Genomic DNA, 20,359 nt, shown 5'->3' with positions numbered 1-20,359 from the left:
CGCAACTTTTGCGTAGCAAACGTAAACCGCTAAAACCCAGTTTACGTTTGCTACGCAAAAGCCGCAGCACTTCCTGTAACTCCGGTGCAGATGGTGGGAAATCCGACAGACGCTACGGAGGGAACAGGATTGTGACCGCGAGGTAAGCTGTGTGTGAAAACGGTAAAGGAGAAAATGAGAGGATATGGGGATTGCTAAAATGAGGGAAAGGAGATTCCTAAGAATTGGGGGAGAGCCTGGGAGAGTGAGGTTTGAGGAGAGAAGGGACCTTAGAGGGGTATAATGCCATAGACTCCACCCTCCAATGCATCTATTTCCTCCAATGGGACAAGGAGTGTTGGCTTCCAGGTGGAGGCTGGAGATCATCCAGAATTACAAATTATCTCCAAATGACAGGAATATGTTCCCCTGGAGAAAATGGGTGCTTTGGAGGCTGGACTCTATAGCATTGCTCCCCGCTGAGGTCTCTGTCCTCTCAAGGCTCCAACCCCAAATCTCCAGGGATTTCTCAGTCTTGATTTGGTAACCTTAAGATATTATTCAGTTTCAGTTTCTCTTGCCTGCACACAATTCTACTGTTGCAACAAACCTTGTTTTATCTGAACTAGTAAACTTGGTTCACAGGCTGGAACGAACCACTGATTGCAATCCCACTTTACAAAGCAAGCACAAACTCTAGCTTGCTGGGTCAGGTGTAACAACAAACTATGGCTTACTGTGATTGGGAAGTAAGAAATTAGCTCATCTTACAACAAGAGAAGGAGTGTTGGGGAGCAAAGATAGCAAGAGCAAATTTGTAGCATTGTTGGTATTAACTGAGTCTTAGTACAGCTGAATTTTAAAAACAAAATCAAGTTTGTGAAAGCTTTGATTTTTATCTGTCGTGTGCCTTACTCATAATCCACCTCTTTCTCTTCACTATGATTTGGTTCCTTTAGGGCTGTAGAAATGTCAGAGTGAGTAAATGGACTTAACTAGCATTTCATATAACCATCAGTGAATATAGATGTGAGGCAGTCCATTTTACTGTTGTTCCTTTATCCAGCAGAGTATCACTTGATCTCAGCCTGTGTTATCTATCTGAGGAGCAAGATTTTATTTAGGAGATGATCCTTGAATTCATTGCTTCCCACTCTCTTGACCTAGTGGTTAAAGCTTCCTCAGTTTTACGTGTTGTTTTTTTAAAAAAAACAACAAGATAAAACCAGGTCTACCTGGACTGTCCCCCCCCCCTCCATAAAATGTTTGCTTGGTAAAAGAAGAAAAATCAAAACATAAAACTATTCCCTAGATACTTGTATTTAATTTTCATAATTTTCAAATGTTCTCACAACCATGCTAATACAGAATACCAAACTGTTATTTCCATATATACACATTGTGTGTCCACTCTAGTGGAGATTTTATTCGGTACATTCCTCTCTAATAATGGTTCCTGTGCTAGGACCAAGGGAACATTTCTAAATTAACAAAAAAACTTTCCAGTCATAAACTCCTGTCCACTGACTGATAGGCAGGCACAGCAAGACTTGTTCCAGGGGTAAATGCCACCATATTCCTAAACTGGGCAGTTGGTGGGGGATTACCATAGGGAAAATACAACAATTAGTGCAGGCCTTTTGTACAGTAATCGCTGTTCGAGCTTTATGCCATGTTCCCAGACCTTGCTAGGCTCTGCGTTCGTGTTTGTACTGACTGACTTTGGGCATAGTTCCTGAGTGTCTTGTAAGGCACACATCAGTGCCCTGAATTTGGTTATAGAAAGTTGGGGTATAAACAGGACTTTAAAAAAAAAAATAGGTGCTAGAACTCAGAAGAAGAATTGCAGATTTATACCCCACCCTTCTCCGTGAATCAGAGACTCAGAGTGGCTTATAATCTCCTATATCTTCTCCCCCCACAACAGACACCCTGTGAGGTGGGTGGGGCTGAGAGGGCTCTCACAGCAGCTGCCGTTTCAAGGACAACCAGTTAAGAGTTTGCACACTTATCTTATCTGGGAGAACTGGGTTTGATTCCCCACTCCTCCACTTGCAGCTGCTGGAATGGCCTTGGGTTAGCCATAGCTATCGCAGGAGTTGGCCTCTCAGCCCCACCCATCTCACAGGGTGTCTGTTGTGGAGGGATAAGATATAGGAGATTGTAAGCCGCTCTGAGTCTCTGATTCAGAGAGAAGGGGGGTATAAATCCTCAGTCGTCTTCTTCTAAACAGAGTTACATGCTTCAAAATCCAGTGAATTTGACAGGTTTAGAAGGGTGTAACTCTGCTAAGGATTACAGTGTTATTGTGGAACTGTCTACAGAAGTTTATGCTGCAATAGATCAGGAGGACTGTAGACAATTTCTGGACTTTGTATTAACCTTTTGAAATCTGAGATTTATCCTGTTTCAGGATCTCCTGCAATGATGAACTCTAATAAACAAATATTTCCATTTTCATGGTGTACTGACAATTGGAGATACCTTGGGGTTCATATTCCCATTACAATCTCTGATCTTATAAAGTATAACTTTGATATGTTACACTCTGATGTTCTAGAGAAGCTAAAAGACTGGGACTTGCTTCAACTGTCCCTTCCAGACTGCACCCATCTAATTAACTTTTTTTGTTTTTCGTCGGTTCTTGTGTTTCTCTTCTGCACTTCCAATTTTCATTCCAGAAGTTAATTTTAATAAATGGCAGAGTATTCTATCATCCTTCATGTGGGCCTATAAAAAAACCAGGAGTCAACTGCAGTACCCTTCTTAGACCTGCTAATATGGGAGGTGTTGGTCTACCATAATTAAAACGTTATCACCATGCCTCTATTTCTGTGGATGTTCTATGTATCATTCAAGAAGATCTGCCTGTGGATTGGATGATGATTGAGCAATTATATTGTGCCCCTCTAAGTCTAAAAGAAATTTTTGGTGTCCTGCATCACTTCGTCCACGTGCTCTGCATGAAAAATATATTTTTAAGAGCGATGGTACATCTTTGGCATCGTAAGAAGTCAATCCTGGTTCCAGCTATATCTCAATTTGCAGTGTTTACTAATCAAACTTGGTTTCGGCCTGGAAAAGATCCGGGTGCTTTTGATCAATGGAAACAAATCAGTATCGCTTGTCTAGCAGATCTGGCACTTAATGGTAGAATGAGAGCAAAGTCTTGTTTTGACAGACACATAGGACATGATGTTCCTTGGTTTCAGTATTTACAGCTGAAAAATATGAACATCTGGCAAGTAATGATGTTTTTTGCAGACCACTAACTACCGTATTTTGAACTCATCCTCCATGATTTCCAAATGGTGGGAAGGCATTTTAAAGGAGCGTGGTTCCTTTAAATATGTCGGCCAGAACTCTCTTGCTCCTGCCTCTATCCCCAAAGACCCCAGATATGTCTTGAGTTCGACCTGGCAACCCTAGGCCCCGATGGAGCGCAACACGAACCCACCGCAACTCTCTGGCTGAAGTCTCTGCCCCAAGGAGCTTGCCCGACCCAGGCAGCACCCTCAGTCTCCTGGGAGGGGGCCAGACCGGAGGGCCGCCGCCTGGGAGCCTTCCCAGCCTTGACGCTCGGTATATGCCCCGTGGCCTCCGCCGAAGAAAGGGCAGGGCCACCCAGCTTGCACGTGCTTCAGCCCACTCTGCTTAAAGGGCTGCCCCGATGGCGGCAGCGCGCCCAGCGCGATGCAGCTGCTGCCGTTGCTCTTCTTGCTGCTGGTGGCCGAGCACGGGGAGCGTCAGGTGACCCGTCTCGTCGCCTCCTGCCCGCAGCAGCCGCAGTCTTCGCCCCAACGCCTCAGCGGGCGCGAGAAGCAGGAGATGACACAGCCGAGTCGCCGCCTCCTTCCCCCCCCCCCCACTCTCCTCTTCCTCCGACACCAGTGTTTGCCCCTCTTCTCGCGCTGTCACTCCGGCTCTGGAGAAGGAGCAGGGGAGGCCACTCGTGTAAACACCCCTCAGTATTGTCTCTATTAGATAGACTGGACTTAATCCGCAGTTCCATTTTTTGATTAATTTTTTAATTTCGGTGCATAGATTATCAAAATTAGCTATATACAATTTATTGGACTATTACTTCCTCGATATCTCCAGTTTTCTTTGGTCCAATTATATGCATATTTCTTTTTTTATGTAATTAATGTTTATTTCTGACAATTTTATCAAATATATTTCAGATTTGGCCTTGTTAAAATAAAGTCCTGAGACTTCGCTATATTGTTCCAAATTTTTTCATACCTCTTGTAGTGATACCGGTTCTGTTAGACATAAGGCTATATCGTCCGCATATAGACTTATTTTATGTGTTTTGTCTCCTATTGTCACTCCCTTTATTTTTTTCATTTTGCCTAATTAGTTTTTAGATTAGATTAGATAATTTTATTTGTATCCCGCCCTCCCCGCCGAGGCAGGCTCAGGGCGGCAGAGTTCTGCCAGGGGTTCTATCACTAATGCAAATAGAAGCGGTGACAGGGGACAGAACTGTGGTTTTGTAGGTACTTACCTTCACTACTGGTGGGAATGCCCTGTCATTCAGCAGGATGTAATGCAATGAATTTTTATAATTATCTTGCAAACTTTACCAGTGCCTTGTGACTTTCTTCATAACTATCTTGCAAACTTTACCAATGTCTTGTGACCTTTTTCTTTTAAACATATGGGAAGACCTACTTTCAAATGTCCTCCACAGGGAATTATTCCAGATTCTTTTAGCTACAGCACGTTTAACTATTGCTTCATCTTGAAAATCATCATCTGCTCCTTCACAGCAAAACTGGCTTGATAAAATTTGGGATCAGTTTGTAATGTGAAAGATTTCAGTGTTTGTAGATTATGCTCATTTTTGCTCTAATAAGTCTTACAACAGGTTCATAGCCATTTAGGCTCCGGTGTTGGAATTTATGTCAAACCATAACCTCCTTCCGTCTAATGATATATACCGCTTCTGGTTGCATTTTTAATTTCTTTTTTTCCTCTTTCCCCTCCTCCCACTTCTTACTATCACAAGGTCCATATTTCTCACCTCCAAGTGCAAGAATTATTAGTAGTTATTTATTATTTTTATTTTTTCTCAAAAAAACTTTTTTAAAAACTATTTTTGGAAGTTTTTTTAGATTTATTCACAGTTTTAAAGTAATAATTCACTTTGCTTGGATATAAAAATATCCTCTTTACAGTGGGATTTCCCTCATTGAAATATTTTCTTTCAGTTGTATGTTGATATCTCTTTAAGATCATATTTGCTTAACTTTAGTATAAATATTATTACTTCTTTAGTTCTTGATAGTGTATGATAATATTTTTATTTGTTTATAATCTGCATTATGTATATAAAATTTTAATAAAAGTTATTTACTGTTTTTAAAAAAAGTATTTGAAGGGCTATCCTATAGAGGGTAAGAACATAAGAGAAGCCATGTTGGATCAGGCCAATGGCCCATCCAGTCCAACACTCTGTGTCACATAAGAGAAGCCATGTTGGATCAGGCCAATGGCCCATCCAGTCCAAACACTCTGTGTCACATAAGAACATAAGAGAAGCCATGTTGGATCAGGCCAATGGTCCATCCAGTCCAACACTCTGTGTCACGTAAGAATATAAGAGAAGCCATGTTGGATCAGGCCAATGGCCCATCCAGTCCAACACTCTGTGTCACATAAGAGAAGCCATGTTGGATCAGGCCAATGGCCCATCCAGTCCAAACACTCTGTGTCACATAAGAACATAAGAGAAGCCATGTTGGATCAGGCCAATGGTCCATCCAGTCCAACACTCTGGGTCACGTAAGAATAGAAGAGAAGCCATGTTGGATCAGGCTAATGGCCCATCCAGTCCAACACTCTGTGTCACACAGTGGCTAATATGTGTGTGTATACACACACACACACACATGTGGTTTTCTGTTGCCCCAGAAAAACCAATGAATTGAAACTAAATCAAAAGAGTTTTCAAACAAACATTAGGAAGACTTTCCTGGCAGAGTGGAATGGAACAGGCTTCCTTGAAAGATTGTGGGTTCTCCTTCTTTGGAGGTTTTTAAGCAACACGTAGATGGCCATCTGACCGCAATGTTCTGTGAATTTAGGCAGATCATGAGGGAGGGCAGGAAGAGATGTGCTAGTGCTTGACTCTTGTGGCCCGTTCTTTCATGCCCAGGGTAATGCAGATCACCACTTTGGGTTCAGTAAGCAGTTTTCTTCCAGACTAGATGCTGGGCATAGAGTGGGGGTTACTGGGGGAATGGGAGGTAGTTTTGAATTCCCTGCATAGTGCAGGGGGTTGGACAGTAGATGACCCTTTAAGTCCCTTCCAGCTGTGCACATCTTTAAGATGCAAAAGCTTCAGTTATGCTTTGGTTGGCATTTCAGTGTAATACCATGTTGAACAAGATGAGTAGAGTTGAAAGCTCAGAGTTGAGTTAGCAGACTATTCTACTGTCACCTGTTTGGGGCATAAATCTTGCTTGCCGGAGATACATCTCATGATGGCACACAGTAGTGTTGATAGAGCAGAAGCTGTTGTTGTTCTGAAGCTACAGCTCCCCCACACACTTCTAATGTAGGGTTTGGGAGGTTTGGGGGTTTTTTTTAGCAGTATTGTAAGACAGACTGCTTCTGTCTTAGACCCATGTCAGTCTGGTTTCCGGCCGGGCCATGGGACGGAGACGGTGCTGGTCGCCTTAGTGGATGACCTCCAACGGCAACTGGATCGGGGCGGCGTTGCGGTACTGATGTTGTTAGATCTGTCGGCTGCATTTGATACAGTCGACCATCGGCTACTGACGCGCCGCCTCGCCGACATTGGGGTCGAGGGGTTGGCCTTGCAATGGCTTTCCTCCTTTCTCCTAGGTCGGGGACAGAGGGTGGCTATCGGGAGCGAGCGGTCCCGGAGGCGCACACTGGATTGTGGGGTGCCCCAGGGAGCAGTTCTCTCCCCGATGCTGTTTAACATCTATATGCGCCCCCTTGCCCAGATTGCCCGGCGGTTTGGGCTGGGTTGTCATCAATATGCAGATGACACCCAGCTCTATCTACTAATGGATGGCTGGCCCGACCCCGCTCCAGGGAATCTCGACCGGGCATTACAGGCTGTAGCGACATGGCTCAGGCTGAGTGGGCTGAAGTTGAACCCAGCGAAGACAGAGGTCCTATGCGTGGGTCGCGGCGCTCTGGGAAGGGAAATAGCTCTCCCGGCCTTCGATGGTGCGCCATTGAAAGCAGCGCGCCAGGTAAAGAGTCTGGGTGTTTTACTGGAGCCTTCATTATCGATGGAGGCCCAGATAGCAGCCACTGCCAAGTCAGCATTCTTCCATCTGAGGCGGGCAAGGCAGTTGGCCCCTTTCCTTGAGCGCCGGGACCTCGCAACAGTGATCCACGCAACGGTCACCTCAAGACTAGACTACTGTAACGCCCTCTACTTGGGGCTACCTCTGTGCCGGACCCGGAAATTGCAGCTAGTGCAGAACGCGGCGGCCAGGCTGTTGTTGGGACTCCCGAAACGGGAGCATATATGGCCGGGACTACGTGAACTGCACTGGCTGCCGATTATATACCGGGTCCAGTACAAAGTGTTGGTCGTTACCTTTAAAGCCTTATATGGCCGAGGACCTGCCTACCTGAGGGACCGTCTTTCCCCATATGAACCCCAGAGAGCACTGAGGTCAACGGGGAAAAACTTAATGACTATCCCTGGGCCGAAGGAAGTTAAATATCAGAGCACCAGAATACGGGCCTTTTCGATCGCGGCCCCTACCCTATGGAACCGACTCCCCGAGGAGGTGCGGGCCCTGCGGAGCCTTGAACAGTTCCGCAGGGCCTGCAAGACCACCCTTTTTAAATCAGCATATTCGGACTGCTAAGAAAAATGGTAATTAAAGATCCGCCAATGCGGTCCAAAGATCTATACCGCAGTATAATTGTATCTACTAGACTGGTTTTTAATTTAATGTTTTAATGTTTTATTGTTCTATAATGTAATTCTAATGTTTTATTTATTATGGTGTGTTTTTATGGATTGCTGTTAGCCGCCCTGAGCCTGCCAAGGTGGGGGAGGGCGGGATATAAATGAAATTAATAAATAAATTAATAAATAAAATACATCATTCAGTTTGCAGGAGGTGGGCATTGATCCTACCTATTGAATAACTGCTCTAATTTGTGTGCTCCCCTCACCCCTGTTTTGTCTCCAGTCAGTCAGCAGCTGATAAACCACATTCACCAGTTTCTGGAAAAGAGAGGGGTGCCATATTATATGAAGAGCATCAACTGCATACAAGTTTTCAGAGAGGAAGCTGTTAAGGTAATTCTGATTATGAAAACTAGTCATTGCTGTTTGTTGAGATTTGACATGCTCCCTTCCTAGTATTGAAAATGTGTGAGGCTAAAAGTTGGGCTTGTATCAAAGGTTGCATAGAAGGAAACTATTAATGGTGTAATAGCTAGAGATCTTAAAAGTGTCTGGGTGCTATATATTTTGGCCTTTTGGCCTGTTCAGAGTATATAGAATAGATTCTACTGGGGTTTCGTTCTGCTGTGGAAAGACAATAACTGTGACCTGTTAGACAAAAAGAAGTCTGCGCCGTCCCTAAATAACTTCTTAAAGCAAATCACAAAGGAGGCATAGCTGCTTTGTGAAGTGTCATCTCTTGAGTGACTCACAGCATGTTAGAAAATTGATTCTATGCTAGACCAGATGAATGCGAAGTGGTTTGAAAAGGCTTCCATTCCCCCCCCCTCCTCCCCCATTTCTCTTCAGACAGATTGTTGTGAGGAATTAAGAATTCTGTGTCACTTCAGTGTCAAGCGAACTTTTATTTCTCTGTGTTGTTTCTTTGTTGTTCCCATTTGTTTCAGCTGTCACAAGTTCAGTGCTTTAATGATTTTCTGGAAGCCTTGAAAAAAAAGGTGGAAGATGAAAACTTACCTGAATTCTGGGAAACCATAATACAAGGTATCTCAAACCTTGTTTGTGATTCATGGTGTGAAGAAGATAAGAGGATTAAAGTTTTCAGGGAAACTGTAAATTCTGTGAGGAAAATCTTACTTCTTTCCAGCTAAATTAGTGCTGTACTGCTTGCCTATGGCAATCTGGAATGTATTTTTAATAATCCTTTTTTAAAGCATCATTGTCTTCGGCATCGTATATTGTGTGCAAACTCTTTTCAGATCAGTACATTATATCAAATGGAGATGCCTGAGCCTAGGATATTAAACAAGATGGTGCTGTGTCTGAATCACATGGGGAAGGCCAGAGCATTTCAGCCAATATACCTGGGTTGCTGTTTTAGATACTTACCCATCCCTTCAGTGGCTTACATCTCCCCCTCCTCACGCATATTCACACCTACACTCATGTTCCAACTGGGTAGCATACTGGGCAGACATTTGACTGACTGTTGTTTGGTCAGTTATTCCCCAAAGCCAAGAACTACACTACATAGGTGGCAGCTTACCTTTTAATTTGATTATTATGCTATTTGTTGGCAAGATCAGGGCATGTAAACCACCTTCAGCAGTTTTGTGTCAAGATTTCTAACTTGGGGATGGGATCAAGTTGTGTAAGTCTAGAAATATTGCTATTACTGAAGAGAAAAAAACAACAAAAAATTCCCAAACATTCTGTGAAACCAGAATGATGTTGAATGGAAATAGCTCACTGGAAATGACTGTATTCCCAGAGGTAGCGCATTTCCCACTGAATGCATTGCCTCAGGAAGGCTGTTGTAATTTAAATTTTCTCTACAAGACCACCATCTGTAAAGTAATTAACATTGCAACTGCTAACCTCAATCTTTTTTTCTGAGCATTTAGCTAGGTCAGCATCCTTCTAGCTGTGTAATATTTTAAAATTTTGTTTTGCTTCAAATGCCTTTCATTGCTAATGTAGCTGCATAGGATTGCACTGTTGGATTGGAAAAAGTAATTCTCAGTAACACAGTTTTATGTCTAAGGATTCTGTGTACCATTGGTTGGTTCGGAAAATATTTCTTACACTTTTTTAATTTAAAAAAAATCCCTGGGCTATGGAATGTGTATTGCTTGTGTAGATATATGTTAGTGTGTAGACCTATAGAGGTCTGAGTTTTTTTTAGAAGCCATCGTGTTCCAATTTGAAATAATTCAGTCCTCCAAACCAATCAGCCTGTTTGAAGTAACTGCTAGGAGAGGAAGAGTATCTGCTAGATTATACCAGTTTACATTAAGAGGTGTGTTAACGTATATTGCAGTATTTAGTGCTGTCCTCAAAAAAGCATTCATGATGTTTTAAGACCTTAGAACTCTGGTCAGTTCCCTTCCATGCTTAACATGAAGAGAAATTTTATGAAATGGTGATTCTGTGCAATCTGGCTATTTTTAGATGGCGTCTCCTTGATTACCAAAGAAGAAGCTGCAGGAAGCACTGTGTCAGTGGAAGATGCCAAAAAGGTACTGGTGTTAGAATACTTTTCTAAGGTCAGGATTCAGGAACCTTCTGCTTGTGGGAGTAAGGCTTTCAACAGACTCGGAGTTTCTGACAATACTCGGAAGTTTGGTGGCATTCTTTTATTTACTTAAAATATTTTCAGGCTTTCTCTCAGCATATAGCTTCTGATGTAGTTTACAGCCATAAAATATTATTATTTAAATGTCTCTTTAAAATAAGCATGAAATACACCAAATACAGCAATATGATGTAAAGCCTCCATTAAAATCCAATTTAGCCATAAGTCTGTGTGTGTGTGTGTGTGTGTGTGTGTGCTGTCTCTCTTTTTCATGTTAACTGTACATGCAACTTGACTTCTCCCTTGTCTGTCCTTAAAAAAATGAGTATCTCAAGTGAGAAAACATGGTGACAGGATGTTGTGTCTAATGCCATCCTATTCCTCTGTGTATTTGCTACTCAGATGTTCGTCTCACCATAGGAAAATAGCAAATTATAACACTGCTGCTTCTGGGGATCGATAGGGAGACATAGAAGTAAAAAAATCTTGTTCACTACAGAGCGAACACCTTATTGTTATTGTTTTAGAAGACAACCTTGCCTGTTTTTGTGCCTGCTTTCTAGACCTAATGAAATGGCAGGAGGATATGTTAAAATTTTGGCCTATAGTACAACAGACTACAGTTGGGAGAGAGAATTTTTTGAGTAGTCCAAGATTTAAAAAAAAAAAAAAACCTCTGAAAGTGAAAGAAAATATTAGTGTATTAGCAAGAAAGACATACTAAAACGTACTCCCTTTGTAATGTTAGTTTACTGTGTGCTTTGTATATAGGAGAGTATTAAAAAAAATGCTTGCCCTCTGAATCAGTACATTCCATTCTGCCACTTCATTCCAACCTCATTTTGCTGCAAGATACCAGGCTTGAATCTTTCAGAAAATCATTCATGCAGAGGCTGTGTAGATGGGGAAAGCAGAGAGAGAGAGAGATGATGTTAAAAGAGCAGACCTGCCAGGTGCATTCTGTCATTGTTTTGAGGAAGTTAATAGATTTCAGCACAACAATTATACATAAATGTACAACAGGTCCTGTCAGGGAAGAAGGGGGAGGAAATCAACTGTTGATGCGCAGCAGTTTCTTGATAGGAAAATAAAAATTTAATTCTGCTGCCAAGCGATTCTTCATCTCCAGTGTCTTCAAGACTGTGATGTGTTTACATCTAATTTAACACCGGATGCCACTTTGGGGACCTCTGAGGAAATATGTAACTTTCAGGAAGAGCATTTTACCTCAATTAACTACGTAAAATGGGATTTGCTCCAGTGGAAAAAGCCTCTTAAATTTGACAGCTTGCTTTTACGTCAGTATTGCCTGTAAAATAGTATTACATCCATAATGACAGGGAAGGCAGATATAGGAATGATGTGGTGAGACTGTGCAAACTTCTCTGCTGAATAACCTTTGCAAACCTGCACTGTCTTCTGCTAGGGCTTGAAAATAGTACTTGTCTGCTAAATTAATTTATTGTTCATATTGAGCTGAAAGCTCCAATTTGAGTGAACTTTGAGTGAACTGGTGGCCTTTCGGAGGGAGGAAAAAAACCCCCAAAACAGATATTCTTCTGATCTTCATCATGGTCTCTGTGCAGTCCCACACATGGGTTGTCAGCCTGGAAATGAACCCGACCTTGGAGAATTCAAAGCTAGCCTAGGCGTTTTATTTTGGCTCTCATTCCCTCTCGATCTGGGGAGCAGGCATCCACTGCGCATGCCTGGAACGAGGAGAAGGTGCTACACCCACCCAGTTTCTTATTAACCGCCGCTCGGAATAGACCTACCTCATTGCGTCTCCTCAATTCCACCGACGACCTCTTCTATCTTCATTCTTCGACTGGTATCGTTAACCTTCATTCTTCGACTACTATTGTTACTCCCTTTCCTAAAAAAAAAAAAAAGAACTTTATCTTTTGTTTTGCTGCTACCCCTCCCTCCCCACCCCCCCTGGGCATATGGAAGGGAAGGACAGCAAAACAACTTTCAAAAAGTGCATTCGGTGTGGGACCAAAACTCCCTCTACCGACGGACACCTTTTATGCTTATTTTGTTTGGGGGAAGCCCACAGAATCGACACTTGTGTTCACTGCAGCCAATTTGGAAAACAGGCCAAAAAGAATCAAGCTGCTCAACTCAAAAGCCACCTTTTGGAACCTTCTCTGCGGCCTATGATGCCCCACGATTCTGCGTCTCATACTTTGCCACCTTCCTAACTACACAAAGGGACGTGGTTCGATCGGCAGCTTTCGTGACATTGGCTCCCAGTGTCATGCCTGCCCCTGCTGACTCAGAGCAGGTGCCTGCTTCTGACCCCGCCCCTGCTGTGCAGATGCCTCTACCAACGTCGGACGTAAGTCCTGAAGGAGCAAGCCAGCAGCAGGGGCCACCTGAAACCGATCAGGCCACACCAGGCACTAGCTCATCGCCTCCAGAATCACCACCACCTGCAGAACGGCTACGCGAGAGGAGACGGCTGGAGTTCAGAAACAGGCGTAGAGAAGCACGCAGGCGTGCTAGGAGAGATCTGAGCCCAGAGTTCTGACAATGTAGTTGAATGATCACCCTCCGACGTGACCGCGCCCTGCACCCCCTTGCCTGCTGAACGAACCTGTCTGCTTCCCGACCCGGCTTGACTTTGGACTGGAAACTGGACTCTGCTTTGGCTAAGTACTTTGTATACATTCGGCTTGCTTTCCCTGGTTGACGACCCTTCTGCATTCCTGAGACTCCGCGCTTCGCTACTCCCTTCGGCTGGCCTGATTTATGGCACAGACCAATTAAGGACTGTAAAGATAACGTTCGTGCTGCCTTTGGAAACACCCCAGCCGACAGCCAGCGTCCTGGCCGATTGCCAGGGCAACAGAAGCTGCCCGTCGTTGTCTGCAGGTCTGGGTCCTGACAGCTTGCCAGCACCCAAAACTCACCAGGCACACCATGACCGACCCAGCGGCAGGAGGCGCGGACCCCCTGCCGGGGCTCCTGGATCAGGTGCAGCAGCTGACACAGGCCGTAATTGCTCTCCAGCAACAGACTGCGTCCAATGCCGTGGCCTTGGCTGCCCACGCCGTTCCCCGCTCTCGCTGCCCGGTGAGCGTTCCTGAGAAATTTGCTGGAAGCCTGGAGGAGTTCCCTGCCTTCCTCGCCCAGTGTGAACTCTACATGGAGATAAGGCAGGGCGACTTCCCTACGGACAAGACTAAGGTCTGCTTTATCTTGAGCCTGCTTAAAGGGCCAGCGGCCAAATGGGCCACTCCTCTGCTGCTAGAGCCCTCACCACTGCTGGCAGACTACACCCGGTTCAAGGCCCACTTCACGGCTGCTTATGCCAACCCCGTGCGTGCTGAGACGGCTAATCGTAAGATACGGGCCTTGCGCCAAGGCCAAAACTCTGTGTCCCATTATACCACAGAGTTCCAGCTATTGGCCCAAGACCTGGCCTGGAACGAAGCTGCCTTGGTGGACCAATATACTGAAGGTCTCTCTGATGCTGTCCTGGATGAACTAGCACGCAGTGACCGCCCAGCCGCCCTCCAAGATCTGATCCTGCTGTGCCTACGCATCGATGGGCGGCTGCAGGGTCGACGCCAGAGGCAGAAGAGGGGCCACACCCCACCCAGGGTCCCCACGGCGGCTCCTGCTTCAGGCACCCCAGCTCTTCCGCCGGCTGCAGAACCCATGCAGCTGGGCGTCGCCCGCCCTCGCCTGACTCCCGAGGAGAAGAACCGACGGCGCACCAACCACCTGTGCCTGTATTGTGGTGGAGACGGGCATTTCGCAAGCTTATGTCCGGCCAAATCAAAGCGCCCCACAAGTTCTGCCGCCTCGGTAAAAGGCCAGCCCCAGGTCTAGTTGGACCTTCTGACCTGGGGCACTCCTCGAGGTCCTCCCGCTCCGTCCACCCACCACCCACCCCGTTCCTGGTCCCGATCCGTCTGCGGCTTCCTGACGACCGGTGGATCTTCGTCCATGCCATGTTGGACTCAGGGGCTGCCTGCTGCTACATGGACAATCACTTTGCCAAGGAGCATGGCGTCCCCGTCCGGGAAAAGAAGACTCCTACACTGGTTGAGGCCGTGGATGGTCGTCTGCTGCGCTCTGGACCCGTCTGCCACGAGACTCTACCACTCGTTTTATGGGTCCAGCAGCACCAGGGGAAACAGACCTTTGACTTGGCCCGCATGCCCCGTTTCCCGGTCATCCTGGGCCTGTCCTGGCTTGAGGCCCACAACCCTCATGTGGACTGGGTGCAACGCGAACTGAGCTTTTCGAGTGCCCTCGCGCCCTGTTCCACACTACCACCCGACTCGGCTCCGGTGCCGCCTGCCAACCAACCCGGTTCCCCACTCGCCACCAGCCTCCTGGGGGCTGCCACCACTCTACCAGCTCCCTATCAGGAGTTCGCGGACGTCTTCAACGAGAAGGAAGCAGACCAGCTTCCCCCACATCGGCCCTACGATTGCGCCATCGACCTGATACCCGGCGCCCCGCTACCAGCAGGCCGCCTTTACCCCATGGCGGACCCGGAACTAGCTGCCCTCCGGGAGTACCTGGAAAAGAACTTGGCCCGAGGGTTCATTCGACCCTCTACCTCGCCCTTGTCCTCACCGGTCCTGTTCGTCAAGAAAAAAACCGGGGACTTACGGCTGTGCAACGACTACCGAGCCCTCAACAAGATTACCATTCGGAACCGCTACCCGCTGCCGCTGATCCCGGAGCTCCTCGACCGTATCAAGGGGGCCACGATCTACACCAAGCTCGACCTTCGAGGGGCCTACAACTTGGTTCGTATCAAAGCCGGAGATGAGTGGAAGACCGCCTTTGGCACCAGGTATGGCCAGTACGAACACCTGGTTATGCCCTTTGGGCTCACCAATGCCCCTGCCGTGTTCCAACGGTTCATGAACGACGTGTTCCGCGACCTGCTAGACCGGTTCCTGATCATTTACCTAGATGACATTTTGGTCTACTCCACTTCCGAGCAGGAGCACGTCCAACACGTCCGCCAGGTGCTACAACGACTCCGGGCCCATCACCTGTATGCCAAGCTAGAGAAATGCGCCTTCCACCTTCAGTCCGTCGAGTTCCTGGGGCACATCATTTCCCCCCAAGGAACCCAGATGGATCCGCGGAAGGTCGACGCCATCCTGCAGTGGCAGGCCCCTCAAAATCGGAAGGACGTCCAGCGCCTCCTGGGCTTCGCCAACTATTACAGGCAATTCATCGCGGGCTACGCCGACCTGACCAAGCCCTTGACTAGACTCCTTCGACCTAAGGAGCCCTTCCAGTGGACCCCAGAAGCCGACCAGGCTTTCCGCCAACTCAAGCATAGCTTTTCCTCAAGTCCCCTCCTGCGGTACCCTGACCCCCGCTTGCCCTTCATGGTGGAAGCAGACGCCTCCAATGTGGCCCTCGGAGCCGTGCTCTCCCAGCGGGACGATCCCAGCCAGCCGTGGCAACCCTGCGCCTACTACTCCCGGCAGCTCTCTGCCGCCGAGCGCAACTACACCATATGGGAGAGAGAGCTCTTGGCCATCAAGGTGGCTTTTGAGGTGTGGCGTCACCACCTTGAGGGAGCCCGACATCCGGTCCAAGTCTTCACAGATCACCGAAACTTGGAGCACTTGCAGACCACTCGCCGGCTGAACCAGCGGCAGATCCGGTGGTCCCTGTTCTTTTCACGGTTCAACTTTACCATTGCCTACGTCCCGCACTCCCAGAACCAAAAAGCCGACGCTCTGTCCCGCCGGCCGGACTATAACGCCTCTAGTACCACCGAAGCCCCCAAGGCTAGCATCCTGCCACCTTCGGTCTTTGCTGCCACTCTGACCGCACCCGCCTTGGTGGCAGAGATACAGGCCAGTCAAGACACCGACCCTTGGGCTCAGAAACACCTGCAGGAACCGCAGCAAGACCCTGCCAGTGAACTATCCACCCGGGATGGGCTGCTCTACCATCGGGAGCAGTTGTATGTCCCTCCCGGGCCTCTCCGTTCCCGCATCCTCCGTCTTGCCCACGATGCACCCCCGGCTGGCCACTTCGGGCAAAACAAGACCGCTCATCTATTGACCCGAGACTTCTGGTGGCCCCGCGTCCGAGCAGACGTCAGTCGATACGTGGCTTCTTGCGAGGTCTGCCGCCGAGCCAAAAACGTACCGGCCAAGCCCTCCGGTCTCCTACAGCCCCTGCCTACTCCCGCCGGTCCCTGGGATGTGGTGTCCATGGACTTTATCGTGGACCTACCACGATCCCAGGGCCACACCTGCATTTTCGTTGTGGTGGACCTGTTCACCAAAATGGCCCACTTCGTCCCCTGCGCCAAAGTACCGTCAGGACCGGAAACTGCCCAGCTCTACCTAAACCACGTCTTCCGCCTGCACGGGTTACCCACGCAGGTCATCTCAGATCGGGGCCCGCAATTTACCTCCCGCTTTTGGCAAGCCTTCCAGCACGGTTTGGGGACGGAGCTTCACTTGTCTTCCGCCTACCATCCCCAGACCGACGGGCAGACAGAGCGGACCAACGCCACCCTGGAGCAGTACTTGCGCTGTTATACCAGCTATCAACAGGACAATTGGGCCTCTCTGCTGCCCCTGTTTGCATATAATAACGCGCTGCACAGCTCCACGCAGACCACACCGTTTGCGGCCAACTACGGACTGCACCCCCGGTTCTTCCCTCCGCTCGGCCCATCCGCCAACGTCCCCGCGGCCGACAACCGGATCGAGGAACTCCATGCGCTCCACGACCTCTTGCGCACCCAGCTCCAACGCGCCAAAGACGCATACAAACTGGCCGCGGATCGACATCGCCAGGACGGAGCCCCCCTCAAGGTCGGGGATTCCGTCTGGCTCTCGACCCGGTACCTCCGGACTCCTGGCCGATCCGCCAAGCTCACCGCCCGTTTCATCGGTCCATTCCCCATAGAGGCGCAAATCAACCCCGTGGCGTTCCGCCTACGCCTCCCCGCCCACCTCCGGATCCACCCAGTGTTCCATCGTTCCCTCCTCCAACCAGCGGCAGCACCAGACCCAAACAGGGACACTCCACCACCGCCTCCACCACCGGTTTTGGTGGACGATGAGGAAGAGTTCGAGGTCCGTCAGATCCTGGACTCCCGGCTGCACCGAGGTCAGCTCCAGTACCTGGTGGACTGGGAAGGCTACCCTCCCGAGGACCGTTCCTGGGAACCGGCTACCCACCTGCATACCCCTGACCTGCTCCAGCAATTCCACGAGGCCTACCCAGATAAGCCAGGCGGCTTGGATGAGGGGGGGCCTGAGGGGGGGGATAGTGTCATGCCTGCCCCTGCTGACTCAGAGCAGGTGCCTGCTTCTGACCCCGCCCCTGCTGTGCAGATGCCTCTACCAACGTCGGACGTAAGTCCTGAAGGAGCAAGCCAGCAGCAGGGGCCACCTGAAACCGATCAGGCCACACCAGGCACTAGCTCATCGCCTCCAGAATCATCACCACCTGCAGAACGGCTACGCGAGAGGAGACGGCTGGAGTTCAGAGACAGGCGTAGAGAAGCACGCAGGCGTGCTAGGAGAGATCTGAGCCCAGAGTTCTGACAATGTAGTTGAATGATCACCCTCCGACGTGACCGCGCCCTGCACCCCCTTGCCTGCTGAACGAACCTGTCTGCTTCCCGACCCGGCTTGACTTTGGACTGGAAACTGGACTCTGCTTTGGCTAAGTACTTTGTATACATTCGGCTTGCTTTCCCTGGTTGACGACCCTTCTGCATTCCTGAGACTCCGCGCTTCGCTACTCCCTTCGGCTGGCCTGATTTATGGCACAGACCAATTAAGGACTGTAAAGATAACGTTCGTGCTGCCTTTGGAAACACCCCAGCCGACAGCCAGCGTCCTGGCCGATTGCCAGGGCAACAGAAGCTGCCCGTCGTTGTCTGCAGGTCTGGGTCCTGACACCCAGCAAGCATAAGTCTGAAAAGCACTCTAAGAAATCTGACGACTCCACGGAAAAACACAGACCGGAATCGTCTTCCAAACATTGATCGGACTTGATAGCATCAAAATCCAAAGCGAAGACCGACCATAAGTCTTTGGATTTGGGACCCTCTGACCATACCATGGCATCGACTTCCGCATCGACCTCGCACTTGGTGATGGCGGCAGCCACGGCTGCGGTATCATCGGCACCTAATATTCCAGCAGAACTCTTGGCTTCCACCAATGTCATAACCGACAAGGTCATCTGCATCCAGTCACGATCCCCTTCTGTCCACAAATCACTACCAGATGAGATCCTTGCCGCTGAATCTCTCGACCTACCACTTCGACCTCTAGCACAGCGAGCTAATCTCCTTGGACTCCATTCATTCCGAGAAGTGTCGGCGCCCCGCACCTTTAAGGACTCGGCCATCTCTCCACTATATCAAGAGCCTTCAACTCATCTCATGATCAATGTCGTTTACGATCCCCGCTGCACCGGTCACCAATGTATAGAGATTTTTCTACCCAAGTCTATGCTGACCCATGATCTCCAAGCCGACACACGGATCACTATTATTATAGTCCATCGTGATCTGGATCACCTTCGCCTCCACGTCGGTATTGGCAGCACTATAGGATTTCTCGATCACCTTTCTACAAGCTCCATCAACCTCGGTACCGTGAGGAAGCCTACTAGCCTTGGTACCGTGAGGAAATCTACTACCCCCGATACCACTAGGGTTTATCTCCACATCGACACAGGCATGACAGCCAGGATTCGAAACCACGATCACTGGTGGCTTCAACTTCTGCTGCCCAGTCCGCTCCATCTAAACAACAGAGAGAACAACCTGGCCAACCTACCCATCTGGAAAAGGCTATATTGATATCAACCAAACCTTCACACGACCATCCAAGTACATCTATGGACGCATCTGAAGATTCTGACTCTGAACACTCCTATTCTTCTCAATCTGTAGGATCCGCACCTGTATCACCTATTTCTGACATCACTAAACTGGCAGATCTTTCACCATCAGAGGGCTCCAAGGCCTATTTAGACCTGCTAACCAACATGGCTAACATTCTAAATATCAAGCTCACTACTGATTTGCCTAGAGTATCAGATGTGGTCCATGACCTAGTCCACGCTAACTTACCTGCTGGATCTTTCCTCCCAGTGCTTCCTGTTCACCTCGAGGGCCTCAAAGAGGCTTGGGATAAGCCTGCATCGGTTCCTCCTGCATCTAAGAGGGTCGAATCATTATATAAAATCTGTGCACCGGATTCTAAATTCTTGTTCAATCATCCTGCACCCAACTCCATGATTGTGCACTCTTTATTGAAGCCCAAACAGACGCGACATCCGGTTCCACCTGAGAAGGAAGGGAAAAAACTCGACATCCTAGGAAGAAAGATTTATTCCCTCACTACTGCTTCCTCTAAAATTCATAATTATCTAGCATACTTTTCAGCTTATACCTTTAATTTAACTTCACAGCAAACTACGCTGGTTTCTTCTCTACCTGATTCTGTGCAGAAGCAAGCATCGCAACTCCTACAAGAAATTTCCCGGGTTAGCAAACAACAGATTAACACAGTCTGTCATGCTGTGGCTTGCTCATCCAGGACCATGGCCACATCCATCGCCTTGCATCACCATACCTGGCTTCGATCCTCCTCACTGAAACCAGACATTAAATTTAAGATCGAGGACCTGCCCTTTGACAATCAGGGTCTCTTCAATGCAACGACTGACGATGATAGCAGAAAGAGGGCTAGGAGATTGGGAGTCAGTCAACAACAAGCTCAACCCAATCGGCAGAGAGTTTGGAAACCATCCTACTATAAACATCCCCGCTCACCGAAACAAGCCGACTACTGGAAGCGCAAAGCTCCACCAACCAAACAACCTTTCCATCAACGGCCTCGTGTTCAGACCACAAAGAA

General features: G+C 48.2%; 1 protein-coding gene across 1 annotated transcript in view; it reads left to right on the top strand.

Annotated features, from left to right (window-relative positions):
• XRCC5 (X-ray repair cross complementing 5) overlaps positions 1-20,359 on the top strand; it is a 76,338-nt gene that overhangs the window by 47,338 nt on the left and 8,641 nt on the right. Inside the window, exons 17-19 of the mRNA XM_060262446.1 lie at positions 8,175-8,284; positions 8,839-8,935; positions 10,343-10,410. Coding sequence (XP_060118429.1) covers positions 8,175-8,284; positions 8,839-8,935; positions 10,343-10,410 — 275 coding nt within the window. The remainder of the gene's footprint in view (positions 1-8,174; positions 8,285-8,838; positions 8,936-10,342; positions 10,411-20,359) is intronic.

The sequence above is a fragment of the Heteronotia binoei genome, chromosome 21 (assembly GCF_032191835.1).
Source record: "Heteronotia binoei isolate CCM8104 ecotype False Entrance Well chromosome 21, APGP_CSIRO_Hbin_v1, whole genome shotgun sequence".
Classification (NCBI taxonomy): domain Eukaryota; kingdom Metazoa; phylum Chordata; class Lepidosauria; order Squamata; family Gekkonidae; genus Heteronotia; species Heteronotia binoei.
Note: the sequence above shows the minus strand (reverse complement) of the source record. Positions and strands in the feature narration are given on the sequence as shown.